This window comes from Amia ocellicauda, chromosome 21 (assembly GCF_036373705.1).
Source record: "Amia ocellicauda isolate fAmiCal2 chromosome 21, fAmiCal2.hap1, whole genome shotgun sequence".
Lineage (NCBI taxonomy): Eukaryota > Metazoa > Chordata > Actinopteri > Amiiformes > Amiidae > Amia > Amia ocellicauda.
In genome coordinates this window covers 7266849-7288883 of record NC_089870.1, presented here as the reverse complement: position 1 = coordinate 7288883, position 22035 = coordinate 7266849, and the positions used below count along the sequence as shown (strand labels likewise).

Below are 22035 nucleotides of genomic sequence, written 5' to 3'. Positions count from 1 at the left end.
TTCTTTATATATTTTTCCTGCAGTATTGCACACCACAGCATGCAGAAACAGCACAGAAAGCTCACCTCATAGCACCATCTCCCAAGCAGATAGTAGCACAATGCATCATTAGACTTCAGGGCAATAGCCTTATCAATATGTTCCTGTGAAATTGGGAAAATAAAAAAAGCACAATTACTTTGATTACATTTACATAAAACGTGCACAGCTCAAAAGACACAATGTACATCTCTTCTGAATCAGTTGGATGATCCATTACTTAACGCTTGGCCTAGAAGAAAGAGATGAGGCATTGACATTCAGGCAGCTTTGAAAACCAGATCCAAAGAATTCGACTCTTGAAGCATGTGGTTTACAGACATTGCGTAGGTACAACACGGGTTGACTTCAAATTCAACAAATACGTTTTATAAATAAAAAAAAATAAGTAAAAAAATGCATGACACATTGCAAAACACATGACATGGTTTCCAGTTCTTAATAGAAAATGTGAAATATCCACACAAATCATTATTTTTAAAAAGCCCTTCAAGAACCTAAGAAAGAAGAAAATGTTTGCATAATTACCTCATTAGGAGAGAACAAATACAACACAAAATCACAAAGCAACTAGACAGCTGGGATTTACCTTAAAGATCCTTCCACTCTTCAGACGTCCATGCATGCTTTCGTAGCGAGATGTGATGCCAATGAGGACAGCCAACCTGTGGGACACACTGAAGGTTAGTGACAGATGTGATACCTCCTGAAGTGTCAACAGACTAGGTGACACCCCTCAGAACATGATCAAAAAGGTACAAGGTCTGGGTAAATGCTCTCCCCAAGAAATGAAGTTTGTCATTATGTGTGGCTGCCAGCTGGCTAGTGCAATGCTTGTTCTATGCGACAGTAAAGTTCCTTTTAAGTTTATAATGCAAATGTCTGTTTGAAAATTGCATAACCCAGCAAACACATAGATAAATCATCCATTGATTTCAAAAATACACATTTAATTATTTATTTAAAATGTTCAGTGGCTCTAGAACTAAAAGTTAGCATAACGACAACAAAGTTCTCCCTATTCCAGCAAATAGCTTTAAGATTGTCTGCTTTTGTCTGTGCTGTCTATTGCCAGTGCTAAGTTAAAGAATATCTGCATCAATAATTTATGTTTTAGGACAAATGAATGACCAGAAGTATAAAATAGATGTGATGTTAGAGGGAGTAAATTATATATTTTGAAGGTCTATCAAAATATCCTGGATTCAGTTAGATTTCTGTTAAGCCTTTAGCTCAGTTTCTGTGTTTACACTATTTCCTGAGATACATTACAAAAATGTCACTAATGCATACGTGTGGGAGATTGTTTTTGCGCAAAATTGAATGTTTCTTACACGATTTTCGATTTCTTGTTTCAATGAGCCACATCTGGGCAAGTTAGTTGGAAGTGATGCTCATACGCATTTTGATCAGTAAGAAAAATACTTTTGATACAAAACATTAAACAATTGTTTGCATAATGTGAATCCCTGGCATGGATTTCAAATATCATGACAATTCCTTGGCCATCTGTTTTTAATCCTCTTCGAATGCAACGAAAGGAATTTAAATAAAATGTTTGAGACACAATATTTGCATAGTCGGTTTCAACACCATTAATTATCTGAGACACAATCTGACTGTTACCAAATCAGTCTTGGTCTTATTTACAAGATAACACACTTTAAAGCAATCCCAGAAAAAATAAACACAGGCACTGCTACTTTACTTTCATGAAATTACCCTTCAGCCTCCACGAGAAAACTGATTTCTGTGCCGTGCTTCGAGGAGGATTTTCAACTCCACTAAAATCATGCCAGTTTTTGTTTCAGGCCGCACTACTGTACTTCAGAATCGGCATAGTTTCTGATTAATTAAGACAAATGACTGAAGCTGGGCCCCCAGAATAAAAACCAAATTAATTACTATTTTCCCTTCATTAGTCTAATAGATGTTTGATATAAAATAAAGGAAACTGATATTATAGGAAAATAAAATAACAAATCCAGTCACAGAAAGAAACCCGAGCTGTGGAAAAGAGCCTTAATACCACAAAGGGAAAGTGTGGAAACCATTTACAAGGAATTTATGACAAAATTATTTTATAATATTTCCAAAAAACATTGAACAGTTTCCTTCTGAGTCACGAGTTCTCTTTCCAAAGGCTTATGCTGTATAATACCTTAAGCTATGCCTGATGTAATAATAAATGTATAAATCTGACACCACCATGATAACTGTTTTTAATAATTATATACCCACTAAAATAGTGGCATTTGAGCCTCTGAAATTGAACAGTTGTCAATTAGTGAGGCCTATTAGTGTCTCTGAAGAAATGGCTGACAAAGTCCTGATATAAAACAAAAGAAACCATGTATGACATAACTTGGAAAACTGTGTCCGTTCTCTGATTGTTAGCAACAAAAAACACTGCCTGACAGGACACATCACAGTAAACAGGTGTGTATTTCACCTCTTCTACTAGGTCTGTATAGTCGTAGTGACGTGTTGAAACAAAGAGTAAAAGACCATTACAATTTACTACACACAGAGTATTATATAAGGGTTATGACTTAAATGTACTCCTGCTGATAAGCACAGAGATGGAAGGGAGTTTTGATTTGGCGCTCAAGGGTAACATCTGGATTTTGGTCTTCTTCAGATGTGCTAGGTCTAAGTTTTTACGTCATCCAAAAGCTAAGGTCAAGTTTCACACTCAGGTGAAAGTTTAGAAAAGATCAAGAACATGGTTTGCACTGACGCAGGCCAACGCTTTCTGTAACATTGTAAAACAGATTTGACTGCTGGGCTGGAGGGGAAGTTTGTGTTGAGTAAACCAGTTCAATGCAGCTCAGCTCAAAAACCCAGCGAGACCCAGAGAACCCAGAATGCATGGATTGACAGCGAAACGCGCCACTGCCAGGACCACTCCTCGCTCAGTGGGAACCAGGGAATGTAGGACCTGGTCAAACCACAGGATTCCAGATGGCCGCAGTTTGGTAGCAACAATTTCCCCACACGTTGGTGAATGAGGACCTGAAGTGCGCTCCAAGATAAAGCACACAGCACAAGAGTGTAGTGTAGACAGGAGTCGGTGAGTCTGCTGTAATTCTCAGCGCTGGGATTACATAGCAGCAGAGAATCCATTACAGTGAGGTCTGCACTTTGGCTGACTCCCCATTAGAACAGGCCCCTTTTCCCCTTTTAGATCCCCCCCCACAGCCCACGCTCCCCCCAGGTTGACAAGAGGTAAGATATATAACCCTCGGCAGCACACCACCTCCAAGGTAGCGGTTCTCCGTAATGCCAATAAAAATAAATCCAGCCTCCTTTCTCTCTTTGCCGACCAAAGCCGTTGTGCATCACAGGAGTCAAAAGAGCTGCCAGAGTTGAGTGCCAACAACTACACTGTTTAAAGATGACTTTACTTAAATACATGAAGGTGGAAAAGCGTGCTGACAGCAGAGCTTGGCTGAAGGCGCACACACTGGGACGGATTACAATGCACACATTTATTATCGTGTTTATTGTTCTGCACGTAAAATATCTCTAGACCTGCTAATACAGTTCTCTTTACCGAGTGCAAAAACAAGACACAGACATGAAATAATCAACGCCGAATATTCACAAATTGTTTTTGAAGGGACACTGTATATATCAATATTGTTAAAAACTAGGAAGGTCAATTGTTGCAATTATACTTTCAAAATCATTTACTGATGTTTCTTAAATGGTACATCTTAAATGAACATAGATTTAATTATAACAATAAACTCCTTATATTAAAATGTTGATGCTCTTGCCTTTGCCCCAGAAAAATGGTCTTAGCAACTTCTGTGACAGTAACCTTAGATTTGAAATTCAAGTCCAGGGAATATTTCAAATACAGAGCCTTATATGAGGTCAGTAGGATAGAGTGCAAAATCTTCTTTTCTTTTGTAAGAGGTTATTCTTTGGTGTTTTCCGTTTCATTCCCGTGACTTTTGTTTACAGAGAGCAGCAGAGAAAAGGGGTCAGACGGTGTTCAAATTGCAGCTGTGTCGATGCTTTTACCGCAAATGGTTAATCTACGAGCAAAGGTTATTGCAACCCAATAAAAGTATCGTACACTACTGGTTTAATTAATCAAAATGAACATATTGTGACATCTTTTCCTATTTGAAGAACTTCATATGAGCTCAGGAATAAAAAATCTCAGCTGGGAGGGACCGCTTGCTCCTTCCAGGGTGACGATGAAGATCCACAGTGACAAACAGTTTCATTGCCCTTGCATTGCATTTATTCCCATTTCGAAATTGCAAAGCCTCGCACCAAGATCATAATTTCAACACTTTTGTGATTTTGTTGCTTTTAGTAGCTGCAAATTTTACAGACTTGGCATACAAGCAAAATCACTTCTGTATTTTATTTACAGGACTAAAACAAGCCAGCTAGATTTGGAAATAAGTGGCAAAAAGAATAAATACATTAATGAGCAAATCTTATCCCATCGAGCATTATTAAGGAAACAATAAAAAACTGTCCTTTATCTAAGGCGAGTACATATGCTGACCTTCTGGAATTATGTATTTAATTGGCTCAACAAGTACAAAGCAATAATAAGAGACAGAAAATCAACCATGAACTGGACCTACTGGCGCCATTTTGAACACACTTGTTGGCAGCAGACTGACCTCAGCCTGCAGCATCAAAACAGTTTCTGCACTGATGCGAACATTATATCCACAGTTTCCAATATCTTATGCAGGGTTTCCAGCAGAAAAGTGCATAAGCATGGTGGTCTGTTACTGAATTGTTGATGGGGGGGGTGGGGGCAGAGCATGTGCACTTTTTTTTCCCCTCAGTTCACACATTTCCTTTGCCAGACGGCACCAAGTTTTGGCCAGGCAGAACCAGCTTGCCCCTATGTCTCCTAAACTCTGACAGCATCTTTGGGTTTGGTCAGAAACATACGGTATTGAAACTGCAGGGATAGATTATTTTGATAGCGGCTGTCATTTGTTTTTCCAGTATTCATCAACAATATATTCCTGGTTAAACTTGGGACTTTTCGCACTTTATTGGCAAACAATTTGAGACACAAAATGGGGATAATGCCAAATAAATAATATAAGTGGGTTAGATCATTTATATATGATCAATACATAAATAGAGAAGTTATTTTTTAATCAGAAAGTATTATGCCAGTAGAGTTCCAATTACAAATAAGAACAAAATAAATTCCAAAGATAAAGTCTCTGAACGATTTACTTTATAAGCTACATTTAATTGGTAATGGATTTCCAGAATAAAGCTATATATCAAGGGCTGGTTTAACACTAGCCATTTAGCAATATGCTAGTTAAAATCCACCTCCTGCATCTAATGACAAGACAGTGTTCACTAATTCAACTGATGGGATTTGAACGATCTGATTTAATTAAAGGAGAGCACGACTGATGCAGACAAGATTGTGATCCGGGGAGTAAGATAGGATATGTAAGGAGACCGGGGGTCAGTGCAAAGTTAAAGCCTGCATATGGAAAGCATAGAAACATTCTGCAGAGTTATAAATACTGAACAATCTTACTCCTCGGTGGCTACCGGCAATTCCTGCACCCAATCTACAGTAATCTAAAACAGAGGAGGTATATTTCTGTGCAGATCAAGATGGGACAGGCATTCTCCAATTCGGTGAATTAAAAAAAATCTTGATATAATGGTGTTGTGCTTCACTGTGTGCGGCCCCTGGTCAGTACATCCCCTCGACTGATGTTTTACTATCATATTACTTTACTATGGTTGAACTGATGAACTCTGAAACTGAAAAACAGGAATCTACAAGGAGGGGAACTTTCAGTAAACCAGACATTATAGAGGCTTTGACTCAGTGTTTGACTCACCAAACAAATGCGTTTAAATGGAAACTAGCACGGTTCAGAAAAATTATGTTTTTATCATTACTTGTTGCCAGTGATGAATACGTAAAGTGTATTTCCCTGTTCGATTCCGTCATAGATTGTCAACTTTCAACACTTTAAAATTTCCCGAAATAATGGTGTCAGATTTCGGGGTTTTAGGATGAGCCATCACAATTTCCTGGATTGTGGAAAAACTACAGAAGCACCAGCTTTGCCTTCCCCACAGCAACTCCAGACTCTGCAGAATTCAAGTATTTTAAAGGGGTTTATTTTAACAAGACTACAGGGAACCAAATAGTTCAATGAAGACAAATAAGCAGCAGGATATCAAACTTGTAATGCACTATGTTTCCACTATAACAGAGAGATGTTTTGACAGCAAGCAATATGGCCAAGTCTTCAAGATGGCTCGGTTAAAAGTAATGAGCCGTTAAATTATCAGTCTGCTTCCAGGAACAGGTCACAAGTGTGCAGCGTATTGGGAACTTTAGTGACGTAGGAATAAAATGCATGCCTTCTAAAGATTCAGTCTAGAACAAGTCTTCTGCTTTTCTACGACATAACTTTGACTCTTGGATCCAAAGAGCAAACCAAAACTCATGCATACACCACATTAAATAAATGGTGTATTGCATATTTAAAAAATAATGATGATTACAAAAAAAAGCGAGGAACAAGTGAAAGGAATTTTTATTGAGCCTAATTACTTCATGATCCCACGCTGTACTAATGGAGGTATTAAGCCATTAATGTATCATGTATAGATCTTTGAAATGTATCCGCTGGAAGCACAGTGATGATGTCATCAGAAAGGTTGCTTAAGACCCCAAACTGCAGCCAGCTGTAGGCTGCGGTGACGTGGATAACTCTATACAAGCACTGACGGGGCGCTTTTGTCCGCCACACTGGCTAAGAGTGTATTTAATCTGATTTGGCGACAAACAAGTTCCTGCCATGTGGAGGCCATCCAGCCAGATACGCCAACACAGTTACTAGCTAATTTCTGATTTGTAATGATACAATTTTAATTGAATTATTCCCAGATCAAAATAAGGGCAAAGGAAATACAACCCTCTGTATCCCCATTGTTAAAATGGTGCCAGTCTGAGTAACACCTCACATTGCACTTCTTTTTATTTCTAAATCACTGGCAAAAGCTGCAGTTTATAAGTAGGTAATGTGCTTGTAAATCTCCACAACTAGTTCTACTGGACATGAGGAGCCAAACTAAGCTTTACTGAGTTTTACCAGAAGTGCTGTGTAATCACTCTCATTTGTTGTTTTGTTTTATATCATTTTTCGGCGGACTGAAAACCAAAGTAATCTTCCTTTTTCTATAGGAAAAGCTGCAGTGCTTGACAACTACACACAGGGATTCAAATGAATAATATATAGGCCAGTACACACTTCATATAGCAGGCTATCAGTAAAAATTCAAGCCTATCATCGTTCCAAGAATTATACAACTTAATTAATGATGAAGGAGTGGACCAAGTGTCAAAGTAGATTAATTACAGTGTCCAAATACCTATCTGTTACTGACGCTGAAGATGCAGATAATAAAGCTGGGATGATTAGTTTCCAGGTTCCCTTTTGTAACTTTAATTAGCATTTATCTGCCAAAGACTCAAGAAATTGGAGACAAGGAATTTCAAAATACAGGAATGAATGGGAATTCGATTTCACTTACTGGAAGAAAACAGTGTAGAGGAAATCAAACACTGGCAGATATCCACATCCACAGCAGAATGTGAAAAGTGCTGGGAAAGACTGGGGAAATTGACACCAGAACTGGTAGGATTGCAAAATTCCACAGTCCATTTGAGACACACTGGTTTACTTTTCTTGTTCTGCTGTTATAAAGGCAGACTCTTGCTGTGTATTTGAACAAATTAATCACATCTGTGCATCTTTATTTTTGATTTAATTCCATGCTAGGGATGTTGTGAGTGTCTGTCCTTTATCTTGGATCTTTTCAGCACTTCCATCAAAATATAAAATGTGTTTTCCTTAAACCTGGGTCTGGGGCATTGCCACAGGTGGGACATGTATCATTGAGCCCCATCCTATCAGTCTACAAAATGACCCCTGTAATAAAGTACTGCAAAAAATAGTTTTCAAACCATTAGCATGTTGTGGCCAATCACACTTTAATTTATTTTGGAAGTGCTTAATACGATGTGAAATCGGACATTAGAATTAAGTCAGTGACTGAGACTGTGTTTTAACTAGCTTGGAGTCATTATATTATTTGCCTGTTGATATTTACCTCAGGCCCAGTAAAAAAAAACATTCCTGGCTATGCCCCTGGTCCATTATATTTACACTTATTTAATGTCTTAATTGGAAAGCGCTTTTCAAAACCCCAAAACGGAATACTAGAACAGGAGACAGATTCTTTTGGTTGCACCTGAATTCTTAATTATCCACTTATTTGGTTATGCAGACCATCTCTCAAGCTATTTCAAGAGACAGAATTTTTTTTTTTATCCCTTCTTCAAATTCACCAACTGGAATCTAACAGGCCATCTTCCAATGTCGACTTTCAGTATTGTCTATTAATACCAGATGAAACTCCGTGGCTGTAATTCAGTAGCCTCTGTAGCAGAGACTGGACTATGTTGTGAAAGAGTTAATCCTGCTGTCTTGAACAGAAAAGAAAAAAAAAAAACGATAAGTTCTCTGCAATTTTCAGGACCATTTTTCTGGTGGACCATGAAACACCATTGCGGGGGATATTAAAATCATTAGTGCACGTAGTACCATGTAGGCTTGCTGCTCCAATTATCCCTACATCTCCCAAGTGTTCAGCAAATCCTGCTCCGCTACAGTTTGGAAATGAAAACAAGGACCTCAGGGACAGCCTTAGCAAACAATGTGCAGCTGGACACCTGCAGCGAGAGGACACGGAGACAAACGATTACACTAATCCCAAGAGCAGGCAGCTAATTTTCGAAAATCTCAGGGAAGGCTGCCAAGAGAAACAGCTTAGAATTGCGAAGGAATCACTCACAAATTATTTACCTTGTGCATGTAGCGTTTCGCTTGAGGGGGGTATTTACGTAGAGAGAGAGAGAGAGAGGAGAAATGTTACCAGAAAAAGTAAGACAAACAAAAAAAGGAGATATTGAGGACACAACTGGGAATATATGGGAAGGAGGAAAAGCTCAATCACCCCGAGGTCTGAATTCTGCTCGAGTTACATACTGATGTCCAGGCACCTGTGTAAGAGCCCTAGCCATCCAAAGAAGAGCTTCCTACAAAACTGACCTCCCTGGGTCTGTGAGGCGATAACTGCTGCCAAATCACACAGCTTGTCCAACTGTGAGGTCTGGGAGCCAGGGGGAGTGCGATACGTGACTAAGAGCAGCTTGTTCCAGTGGCTGTGCTAGTGTGGGACTGGACAAATAGTTCACTGCTCCCTAAACACTTACCACAAAAAAAAGGAGGATAGAACGAGAACAAATGGCAGAAGTTCAGGAAACGCAAACATAATAATGGCTTTAACAATTGTTAAACATTATCTATGGTTTAAGACTAAACATCTAAGAGGGTGACTGTAATATAAACATCTGCCATCAGACCACTTCAACCTTCAACAAGAAACCGTGAACCGCTTTTTGTCCCATCGTTTACATATACTTGAAATGCCTATTAACTTGGCAAAAGTGTTTCATTTCCTTCAACTGCAGGAAGGATCCTCTCAATGCCTCTCAAAATCAAACACACTGAACTCCTTATTCACTACAGAAATGCCCGTTCGTCTAAATGGTTTAGATGAATAGATTGGACATACAGTACATTATACAAAGATGTATATGAACTCAAATCTGCGTTTCTCAATGTCTGAGGACCAAAACCACAGTATTTTGTGTATTAATCCAATTTCACAACAGGCTGCTGTGTATTATGATTATATGAAACTAAGTGTAGTATCCTTTTCAAATTCTGTCAAAACATTATTGTTGTTGATCTATTCAGACTTGTTTCCAAGAACTTGGTTGATTCATCTCTTCCAATCAAAGCAGACATACTGCTACCTGAACCTAAACCCATTGTTATTTGTATTGTATGTAATCTGTAAAATAAAACTCAAGAAAACAAGAAAGAAAAAATAATCAGATTTTCCCACCTCTGCATGGATGGATTTTGGCAGTGGATGCTGAAGCTAAGCACCACAACACCATGCATCCATAAACATTGCTCTCCTTTGTTATTTTCGGTTACTGTAACTTGCAGCAGGGGGTGGGGGGAAATTAATCACATTTTCCCCTCTGAAGTAGCCAACAATTTCCCTTCACCAGCTCAGAAAAAGAATTTTCTCACCAAGTGTTGGAGGAAATGATTCAATTACTGCAACCAAATGAAGGGGCAAAAGCAATTGGGCAGCCATTATCGTAAATAAAAACCAGCTACTGACCTGAGGCAGATGAACCATGCAGGTTGCAATAAGGGCTGAGGGGCCACAGGGCTTTCTGAGTCAACAAAATGAGAGCTTTGTCAGTTATCAAACTTACATTATCCCATGCTTTTGTTCTGATACATACATAATGTGTGATTCTGTGACATCATCCTCCAGTTTTGCTGTGGATTAATTTCCCTCAATCACACAGTCATGCAATTCTGTATGGATGTGCATTTTGTAAACACACTGAGAAAGCAGTTACACATGCAACAACTCTGACCAATATCTGACATTTTCATTTTGGTATGGAAATACGTTTCCTGACCGTTTCCCACTTCACAGTCCAGTCTAAATGTGACATTGCAAAGTTCATTGTCAACATTCAGCATTTCAGATGAGAAGACAATTGTATGCCTTTTCTTTAACAAAGCTGTGTCCGACTCTAGGAGGAAAGCGAAGCACACTTCAACATATACCACAGTAAATCTGGTGACTGTATTGGCCAGGGAAGGTGATAAAGTTTAGTGTAATGCTGTTCAAATCAATCCTACATGCAAAACACAAATGATACCAGAAAGTTCCAGGTGGTTGGAAGTCAGTCCAAGTTCATGGCAGATAGATACTATGATGGAAAAAACTGATTATAAAACTGAAACTATAACAAAACCTACAATATCTGATGGAGTCATATTCACCAATTTCAAGAACAATATATACCGATGCCTGAGTAGTTTCCTTAGCTCACAGTAGCAGGAGCTGTTGGGGAGATCAAAGCTGCTTCTTAATCCTCGGCTTTAGTATGACGTTTTCCACTATTCCCGGTGTGTGGCCAGCCCCTGAACACATCCATGCCAACAGAGTGCCAGGCAGAGGGAGGGACCACCAAGTTCTTTCAACAAGAACACGCCTCGTCTAGGAAAAGACTCCTCCTGGACAGCAGAGGACTTGGCATTTGCAAGGGAATATCCAGACTCAAGACCAACAGCGGCTGGCAGTATCCACAGGTGGATTTCAACTGCCCACGCACACTGGCACTGGCTTATAAAGTGGTTGCAGTTCAATACGTTTGGCCATTCTCAAAGCCGTATCTCAAAGGACACATGACCGAGCCTGTTGTTGCTCTTTAGCAGGGCAGCAGTCAACAGCATTTGAAGTAAAATACAATACAACAGAGTACTCCTAAATGGTAAGCTATATTAAAAGGCGGTAAAACAGGACAGAGGCATTCTTGGCTAATCCACTGGAAGATCTGGAAGTAAACTCAATATATTTACAATGAACTTTAGACACATCAAACAAAATAGTCACCCTGTGTTATGAAAACCACAACAGACTGAACACAGTGAAGGACACCACTTGAAATAATGAAATTATTATCCACATAAACAATTCATTTCAACCGGAACATTGCTTTCTTGAGTTATCGAATGGAAAACCTTACTTGGCTGAAACCAAATGTGTCAGATTTGAAGAAATACTCCATTGTAATGTTTAAATAAAACATTCCCAATGCCATCTAACAGGCTGCCAGAGGATTTCTAACATTTGTGCCTATTAGGCCTGGAGCCTCAGAATAAAATAAGATTATCCCATGATTTGTATTTACATTTATATTAAATGGGTAGTGAAAGTAACTAAAATGATATGTCAGTACTGAATTATACTGTACCACAAATTAAACATTGATACTAATCCGAAAAACAACATAAAAAGCATAATTAGATGACCAGGTTGATGCCCATGAGAAGATTGTAGATTAGCTGGCAGGGGCACACAGAAAATGTACTGTTTGCCAAACTAGAAATTACATACATTGAGTGATCCCCAATGCACACCATCTCAATAATGTGCAAACAATCTCAACTGAATCCATGTGATTTCCATTAAAATGCATTCACTGCAGTTTTTCTATGCGTGCTGACAGCCTATTATTTAGGAAGGGTGAGAGCAGAGGATTATATCATGTACTTTGTGAATTTAATCTCTTGAGTTTTAACTTGAATGTGTTACGAAAGAAAAACGGACAGGGTTTTCTTTTCACACTGTCATAAGAATTCTGAAAACAGCAAATCCATTGACATGACAGCTAATCCCATGATAGGTACTGTTTACAAAAAGGATCCATAAACTGTGTCCATAAAAAAGGATGTCAACAGAATTTATTGACGTTTTTTTAACACAACATTTCACACTGCCAAAATCATAGTGCATTATCACTGACAAATGTTTGGGTTTATTTGAAGGCTGCCAAATCACTGAGACACAGGTTGTGAAGGATGGAGCACAAGGCCAAATTAATCCGTTTTTCACACTAACCTTTGTCAGCAGCTAGAACGCAGACGTTTATCCACCAAAGCCCCGTCTTGTTTAGAGTTTTTTGCACTTTTTTGCTGTAAAACTATCAACACTCATTTGCTCTTTCTGCTTTTAATTGCTGTCTGCAGTGGGATTTGGCAGTGTGCTGAATACATCGTGCTACTTTACTGACATCAGTCATCAATCCCGCTTTTGGCGTCACAAGCAATCCCTCCGGTTTTCTGGAGAACGGAGCTTTTTGTTGGTTGTTATCTGACAGCGCCATGTGTTTGTCAAAGCACTAGATGTTTTGATCAGTCATCATTATCTCTCTACTTCAACCATTTCAATAAAACTCCAAGTAGTGCGTAATTAAAACTGGTGTATCCGTCATTTGGCTAGCAAAGACCAGGCTCTATTAAGACCATATGTAGTGTGTGCGGTTGAAGCCTCCACTCAGATTTGAACCACCATCTCCGAGCACCTGGGTCCAAACAGCTCCACCAGCAGGGCAAAAAACACACTATGATACAAAACTGGTCCGGTCCCCTGCCACGCAGCTCTGGTATCTGTGCTGCGTTGGATTTAAAGACATGCTTTTCCTTGAGCTACATAGACATGAATATCTACCTTGGATACCTGCCCATCCAAATTCAATTCCCACTCACTGCCTCTAATATAAAGATAAGGAAACTCTGAAGTACTCCTTCAGTCCATTAAGCCCCCCTGCTAAAGGGCATCATGTGAAAAGAAGATATCTCCCACACAATAAGTGATAGTTTTGATGTTTTAAGTTGAATCTATTTAATGTTGGCAAGTTTATTTTGCATTACCAAACACACAAGACAATAAGAGTCAAATAAATGTATATCTTACTGGATCTGGTTAGTGCAAAAGAATAAATTGCGTGCACAAAGAACATATGGGGGGGGGGTGAAATGTAAACACGTAAGTCACACGCAATTGTTGGGCTGTGACATAGCTTTCTGGAGCCTCCTTCCATTTACTGTGAAAAGCAAACTTTGGACACCTACAACTTTCAACAAATATTTAGACTAGGTTGACACACACTTAAATTAAGTTCTTTAGAGAAACCAAAAAACAAAACGTCTGCAAAATTTCAAGAGTTTCCTGGTTCCACCTTTCTGCTCCAGTTGGAATTTGAAATCTACTGTAAATATCCCCATAGTTTCATTTGAGAGCATGAGAAAGATATTAAGACCCTAAAAACTAAAAGCAATATAGAACTAGCACTTTTTTTCTTGGCGTAGATCATAATTAATAACAACAACAATAAAGTATACCAAACCTTCAACTACATAGTCTGGGAGTCACTATCCTAAGAGGTAACAACTGGGAAGCAATCCTATTTACTATCAGAGCAATTGCCATCTAAAACGTTGCACAGCTGTGCACTTGTGTAACTCCCCTTCCTTCCCACAGTCCAAAAGAGAGAGAATTGAATCCACTTGAAAGCTGCAAAACTTGGAACTGTAAACAGTGGAGCTGCAAAATGCATTATCAGTTGCAAATCTGGAATCGCCTTTCCTTCAAAGTACATCACTGCAACTTTTAATTTAGCTATTATTTTAAACAGATGAATGAGTCACAATAAAAAAATTAATATTATGCATTTGTCAGTTTACTTGCTCTAAAGTATCACTATCATTACTTTACCAAATAAACACCTGCTTACAAATACATTTTTCATTCATAATAGTAAATCTCAGTTGTACTTTGAGCAGCATATCTATAGAAATATAGACACATCCACTGTCATTCCAGCATTAGTCATCCAATGTGTGAATGGACTTTTGGAGTTTTATTTATTTATTTAAGTTCCTGTTACCTACTTTTTTCCTTCTTGAGGATAAAGTGAATGTTTTCAATTTACAGGTTCAGAAAGAACACCCAAATGAAACCTCATTAACTCCCCCCTCCAAAAAAAAAAAACATATGGGTTTAATCAAACACAGTAGTCCAATGACATCATTGTCACATAATTGACCTCCATTTTTTCATTTTTTATTTTATAAGCGTTAAGTGCCAGATTTGTTTGAAGCATTTTGTGTCATTCATCATTTGTTTCAGATTTTTTACGAGTATTTCTGTTTGAAGGCTGCCATGTCATTTATCATGCCTCCCAAGTTCAACCCGTCACCATTTTCTCAACATGTAATAGTATATGTCATCCAAGCAAACATCTTCTCTTAAGTCTGGACTAAAGAACAGGCTGGTTTAAGCAGAAAATAGTAATGTGTCAAAGATAAACGATGTAAAAATGAAATGACTAGTGTGTGGGCCTTGTCAACTGGCACAGTAGTTCTGTATTCATCAAATGTAATAAACTGCGGTCATAGTCTTCTCAAAACCAATATCCATAACACAGGCTGGGAGATGATGTCACAAAGTTTGGCTGGTTCTGCTTACTCCACAAAACTCCACTTTCCTTGTCCCCATCTGTGAACCTTATTCTCAGCTTGAACTTGGGATCCCCCCCACCCCCACCCTAAAATAGGCCTCAAATTGCAATCCAAGCCAGCAGTACAAAACAATCACAGCTGGCATACAACATTACGTCATGATAAATTGCCAAAAATTATCTAAAGTTTTGGACATTATGGCCGGTCACGTTTTCAATATAAACAAGAAGATTTCAGCTTGTATCCTGTTGTTTAGATGTTGTGCTTCTGGGCAGGATTTTGGTGTGTGTGTGTGTGTGTGTACAGGTTTTCGTGATATATGGGACTTTTTTTTTGGTTACAAACTGGTAATTACAAGGTTATTATGCTATAACTGTGAAATGTGGGGACTTTGTCTAGAGTCCCCATGAGTCAAATCGCTTAAAAAACATACTAAATTATGTTTTATTGAAAATGTAAAAATGCACGTGTGTGTGTGTGTGTGTGTGTGTGTGTGGGTTAGCCTTTTTTTGTTTGTTCATTTTTTATTCAAAAGTGATATCAGATGCTAAAGCAACTGTGTAAAAATAAGATAATTTAACGGTGTCAATTAAAGAGACTTTAGAGGAGAACAACGAACCACTTGTGGCATTCGGCACTCTGGTCCCCCTTCAGCAGGGCCGCCTCTGCTTCCTCCCGACCTGCAAGAGAAATCAAACAGGCTGTGAGCAACACTGGCACACTTTTGGACATCTCTGACCCTGACAAGTCTGAAGGTCTAACATAAAACATGCCAGAGGGTCTGAAGTAGGTTCTTCTTGCTTAGCTGCTTTGGTAAAAATAAAATAAAACACAAGCCAGAGTGCAGAATGGGCCTACAGCCTCAAGTGGAACTGAATAAAGAGCATTTTTTCTTCATTGTATTTAGTATTAATATCTACAGAGCGTGTCCCCTAGCCCTTACTACCAAATTCTTTTATGCCCCGATCATTATTATGAGCCGTGCCAACCATGTGTGGTGGGGTCATGTCAACTACAAAAGAATGGACCCACTATTTAATCTACGGCAATAATTTTTTAATATATATAATAATAAATAAATAAAGCAATAAAAGGAATCAATGGGATTGCAAACTTAACTGAAAATACTATAGAAAACACACAGTGGGACATCACAGAAGTAAAATACATAGATATGAACAGATCCTTATGCAATGGATTTGATAAGGAACACTTCCTTAATGCCAACAGAGATCAGTGTGTGCTCTTCATGATTTTCTGTGACATGAAAGATGTGATTGCTGGCAGTTCTCATGACCTCAAAGAGATCTGTGGAGCACGTGGTCAATGCAGTGACAGGGAGGCACCTTGAACCAAGAGAGGAAAGGGCAAGCACAGACATGAAGGGACATGTGCACAGTAGGTTGAAAAAATACCCCCCCCATGGTGCACGGTGTGTTACTGAAACACAGGGCAGATTGTACTGAAAAGATAGATGTCAACATCTTTACAGCAGAGTTAATGAAGAGCAGCTGGGAAAGGACAAGATGTGAGGAATCAATAATACTGCCCCAAAAAAGCCAAACACCCCACAGATGGTGCACACACAGGCTTACAGGCTTAACCCTTTCAACCCCATAAAGCAGAGATGGACACAAATATGGCAGAGATAAAAAGGTCAGACACCCTTGGGGAAGATGTCATGTCTGGATTTGAGCTGTAAATGATTTTCAGCACAAAAAGATAATCTAAAATACTATGCAAATCTGATTGACTGACTAGAAAATGGCGGCCCTTGAATCAGTTCAGAGGAGATTTATATACAGGTAGTTGAGGTTTCACAATCTCTGCTGAGATCAGCCATTAGCTATATCTTCAACCTGAACAGGAGAAAAGGGTTCAATTTGTCAAAGGCCTCAGAAAGAATTGTTTTAGAAACTCAACTGGAAAACAAATGGGCCAGTTTGGATGCAAGAAATCTCAAAATAGCTACATGTACGACAAAAACTAAAAAATACTTGAAATACAGATATTCATTAAAAACAAAAAACACTTCTTAGAAAGCCTAAATTACTTATACCGACTTATTGTGTTCTGCAGAGCTTTCATCAAATACATCAGGCAATGTTGCCAATATGCTTTGGTTAGCTTTTTTTAGAACTGAAAATTGTATTTTTTATTATTAAAACCAGCAGTTTTAACAATGCGGCTTCTTGAAGGCTGAACCCAGTGCTGAGATGGAATGAAACACTGAAAATCAACTAGGCCGAAAAAAAAAAAAAAAAAAATGAAACAAAATATCAAACATATAGTACACAAGAGGCTCATTTATTAGGTTGTTTGCAATTGTGAACTCCACAAGCATATGTCTGGGCGTTAGCCACTGAGAAGGTTAATTCAACTTTCAAGCCTCAGGCCTCGGGATACCCGGGTTTAAAAAGTGGTATCGTTCCAAAGCAAAGTGAGCTCACCTGAGTTCCCTGGGGGTAGCAATGTAAATTACTCAAACCGCCACAGAACTGACATCCATTAGCAGCAGCAGAAGACCATGCGGCAGGTCTGAGTTGAGACTTTCTTTTTGACACGGTTCAGCTCAGTGTTGCACAAATGACAAAACTCAAACACAAATACATAAAAACCTGGCAAATCTTTCCTTGGCTGTGATTAAACCTAATGACACGGGACCTCCATCCACACAACTCCCATCATTGGCAACATTCATCACAAGACTGTTACTGAAGTCAGATCTTACAGAAGTATGCTTGGTATGTTATATTAATTGCACTGCTGTATTTCTTAAATTGTACTTTGTATTGATTATACTACTGCACTTTTGTAATGCTTGTGTAAATGGTAAGTCAGTCTGGATACGGGCATCTGCAAAGAAAGAAAGAACGAAATAAAGAGTAGTAATAATATTGAGGTACAAATCCAAACAGGTAACTTCTCTCCCATTTGGAGTTAAGCCACACAATGAGAGTCTGTCAGGTGAAAAACATGAATATTACTTTTGGCGACACAAGATACAAATGTTTCAGCACATTAGTCAATTAGAGGCAAAACTACAGTACAAAGAAGATGGTAATAAGCATTGGAACAGACGTTTCAACAGGCATCTGTCAACAACACCAAGACAGGAATGCACAAAAACCTGATGTGAAACTAGGATAATAATTTGCAACAAAATCAAACATTCCTTTTCAAAACATACTTTCCCTTTCAAATAATAGTGAATATAAATTAAAGAAATGTGAATATTAAACAGAAGTGTTAACCCACTACCACTAAACTAAAAACTAGTTTCCGGTATCATATTTCAGGATGCAGAGGTGAAGAGGACGTGCCCCCAGCAGGAAGAACTAAATACATAGCACGAGCTGTTCTTAATAACAGGCTATCATGACCTGTCTTTAGGAATTTAAACAGCATTTTCAAAAAAGTATAAATAAAACAGGAAACGCTTCCTTGTAAATTATGATGTAACCTTACTGCTTTTTATTTGTTGTTTTCTCATTCGGTTTTTATTGTGGGTGCTGTTGTTCTAACATGCAACCTTCTGGTTTGTTTTACGACATGCATTTTCATTAATTGCAAACAATTCCACGTACGTTATTTGCATCTCTGTTTGGGGAAATAAAATAGTGACTCTGCTGGTGTGGCAGACCAAACTGGAATCACCTCATAGGCCCTGAGGCGTCAAAAACTGCTTTCTGGTTTCCAAGGTAACCCAAACAACTTACAGTCAGGAACTGTTGCTGATTAATCAAAGTGGATGCAGACCAAGCCCTTAGCTAAAACAGGCCCTGGCGCACAGACTACTAGGAAGCCAATGATAAGGCTTAATAAAACCATTCAGTAATTGATTTTTATTCTCATTATCAAAGGCATGCACCACTTCTAGCCTTCCAAGAATATAATCTGCCCCTGGCAATTCAGGTTACAAAAGTGCCTTAACAAAACGCTCGCAAAGGTGGGAATCCTCCCGCAACTATCAAAGAAACGGGGAGAAAACAAACAGTAGAGGTTTCAAGGGTCTCCCCCATCAGAACAGCATAGGAGCCAAAAAGCCCTCCTAAAACAATGCAAGGTTTACCAGTATCTGGGCAAGCGCTTGACTGGAGAAGGCCAATCTGTGTTTGATCTCAGTCGGAGAAGGTTTGTGCCTTGGTTGATTTAGTGCCAGGCAAGCTGTTGTCCATTTACAGCATCAGGCCCTGCCCAAGGCGTCTGTTCTTATTCCCACTTCCTACAACAATGCCAAGTTAGGTCTGCTGGAATGGTAACATATTGTTCCTAAACTCTGCTCAACTGGATGGGGAAAACCTTTCATCTTCGAGGACCTGCTCTTGTGAAAGGGGTGCACTACACATTTTAACTCCCATTACCTACACATTTATAACCATGCTTGCAAGGCAGACTTATGAAAGAAAAACGTTTTAGAAAATTGCTGTCTCAAATAGCTGAATCGCCCCAGACTATTTGTAATATAGATGCCTTGTGTTTCCCCTACCTAGGTCTTCACAATATGTACATCCTTACATTCCTTAAGACCATCACCCTTTGGTTTCACAGCAGATCCGGTTACAGCTGCACAGACTTCAATAATGTAACCGTTTCGAGTGAAGACTTCACCTCAAGGTGCAGAAATGGTGCAGGGACTTCTCACCATATAACCATTTGTGAATTTGTTTTTGTTCTGGCCTCGTTAACAGGATTTATGAAGAGCTTAGTGGGTGGCTTGAGGGAGCTCCCTTCCAGGAAGTTCAATTGACTGAATCTAAGCACGTCCTGTGGCAGCAATCTGTGTAATTATCCTGCTAAGAAAAAATACTCCACTTTCAGATTTAGTCTTGTAATGATGGACTCATTCAAAAGGTCCTACGTGCAAATTATATTGATGTAGTCTGCTATTCTGAACAGGCCCAAGATGAAATGCTTGAGCATAGCAAGCCCCTTCCTCATTGCAATGTCTTAAAACGTAATACTGTTCGCAATTTGTCTTCTACACCAACGTCAAGTCTATGAAACCATTCCCTCCACTGATGAAAGATTAACTACTTCCTTACACCTGCATGCTAACTCATTCCTAATTTCTCCGTCATCTTTGTGCCCACGTCGGTGAACTAGGCCCAAGGCCCAAACTGACTGGCAGAGAAAAACCGCCACCTGGTCTCCTAATTTGTTCCCATCTTGGCCTGAAGTATAATCCCCAACCCTTCCCTTTCTTGCAAGAAGCATTCACATGCCGTAATCAGGCGGAGCGGGAAGCAGACCTTCCCATCCTCCTCCGATTAAAGAATATTTGATTGCCCTATAACTAGAAAGATGTAGAAGCTGAAGGCAATTTACTCAGCCTCAATGGGGGGGCAGTCACACGTTCATGCTCTGATCATGCCCCCACATCCTGTCAATAAAACTCGGCCATGGTGGTAGAACAGTACGGCCACATTTCCTGATGATGCTCGTCCTTCCCCGTGTGGTTTTCACAACCCATAGTTATTCCCACAGATTATTAAACATCACTGCTGTTTTTTTATCACAAAGCTTCAAACTGAAAAAAGTTAATGGAGTGCACAGGTTGCTGATATGTTTCAGCCTCCTCCGAGCAGCAAAAAAAAATACTTTACCTTGTTCTGCATAGGACTTTCTCTGGTCCTGGTCTTCTGTGATGTCACACATGTCATTATAAGAGCGGGCTAGTCGCCATAGAAACTCCTGACTGTCTCCATACTGTCAAAGAAAGAAGAAAAAAGTGAATTGAAAACTAGAGAGGGTTAAGGGTCCTTTAAGATTCCACTCACAACTCTTTGCTGGTGTAAAAAACTGGTCTAATTAAAATAAAAAGGACACCTACATATGAAAAATGTCTTTCCAGAAGAAGAAAGGAAATACTAAGAATACTGTTTCATAATCTTTGTAAGCACACTTCAAAAAATCCCCTGCAAAAAGAACCCTTCCTTTTAGATTATTTTCTTTCCAAATTCCTAACGAATGTTGCCTGGCTCCAGAAACCATTTCCAATTACATGTATCCAAGATCAATCTCGCTCAGGCTTCGCGACCAGCAAAATTAAGACCACAGCGGAACCACTGTTCAGATTCACCACTGTGAAAATCTATTGTTTCAGCATTGAAATCAAAACCATGAATGTGTCTTTGCCCACAACATGAAGCCAAGCAATGGTATGCACTGGCTATTCTGAGTAACTGCTGGTTAACAGGATGTATTCCTAAAATTTCTTCACATTCTGCACAACTGACCCAATTATGGCACAATGTTCCTGACTTGCTTATATCAGGGACTTGGCATTTCCTTCCTCTGGATGTGTGAAATAGTGCTTCCTTTAAAGCCTTTTAAATGAACATAAAAGACCTCTTCAAAGTCTTAATTTACTTGTTTTTATTAACATTTTCAGTCACTTGCTGCCATATGATTGTCCTGTTACATTTGACTGATAGTAACCTCTTCAGTGCTGCCAATCTGGCACTGAAGTGAATTGTTTTGTGGTTGGTTTTTGTTAAAGAATGTATGTGTGTGTGTACAGCATGGGTGCTTTTTATGGGGGAGTAAATCAGAAACAAAACAAACTCAGATAGGGATTCATAATTTACTAGCTCTTTTAATTAACATATTGCTTTACAGTCATCATACACAACTTTCACTTTCATAGAAAATTTGGCTATGCCTACTTTGGGTTATTTAGTATTGCCCAGGACCTGCAGCACTTACACGTCTGGAGGTCAACCATATTTCACTATGTTAGATTGCTTATCGAAATGTGGAATGGGAAAATTACAGCTGTCCATATTCTACAGGAGAGCAAGTCCAAACCTCTGACACCATTTATTTTAATCCATTTTAAGATGACCCACCTGAGCTTTGGTTAATATCTGTGTTAAAGGGATACTTCGGTATTTCCGCATTTTAGACTGATTGCTTTCTCACCCAGAATCATACATGGAAACCTTTTTTAATTATGTGTGTCCAGTTTGAAGAAATTTGAATTTATCGTTTT

General features: G+C 39.0%; 1 protein-coding gene across 1 annotated transcript in view; it reads right to left on the bottom strand.

Moving 5' to 3' along the window:
- rmdn3 (regulator of microtubule dynamics 3) overlaps positions 1-22035 on the bottom strand; it is a 45366-nt gene that overhangs the window by 16946 nt on the left and 6385 nt on the right. Inside the window, exons 5-8 of the mRNA XM_066694823.1 lie at positions 20648-20750; positions 15661-15721; positions 629-704; positions 66-143 (exon numbers count right to left, since the gene is read on the bottom strand). Of these exons, the coding sequence (XP_066550920.1) occupies positions 66-143; positions 629-704; positions 15661-15721; positions 20648-20750 (318 nt within the window). The remainder of the gene's footprint in view (positions 1-65; positions 144-628; positions 705-15660; positions 15722-20647; positions 20751-22035) is intronic.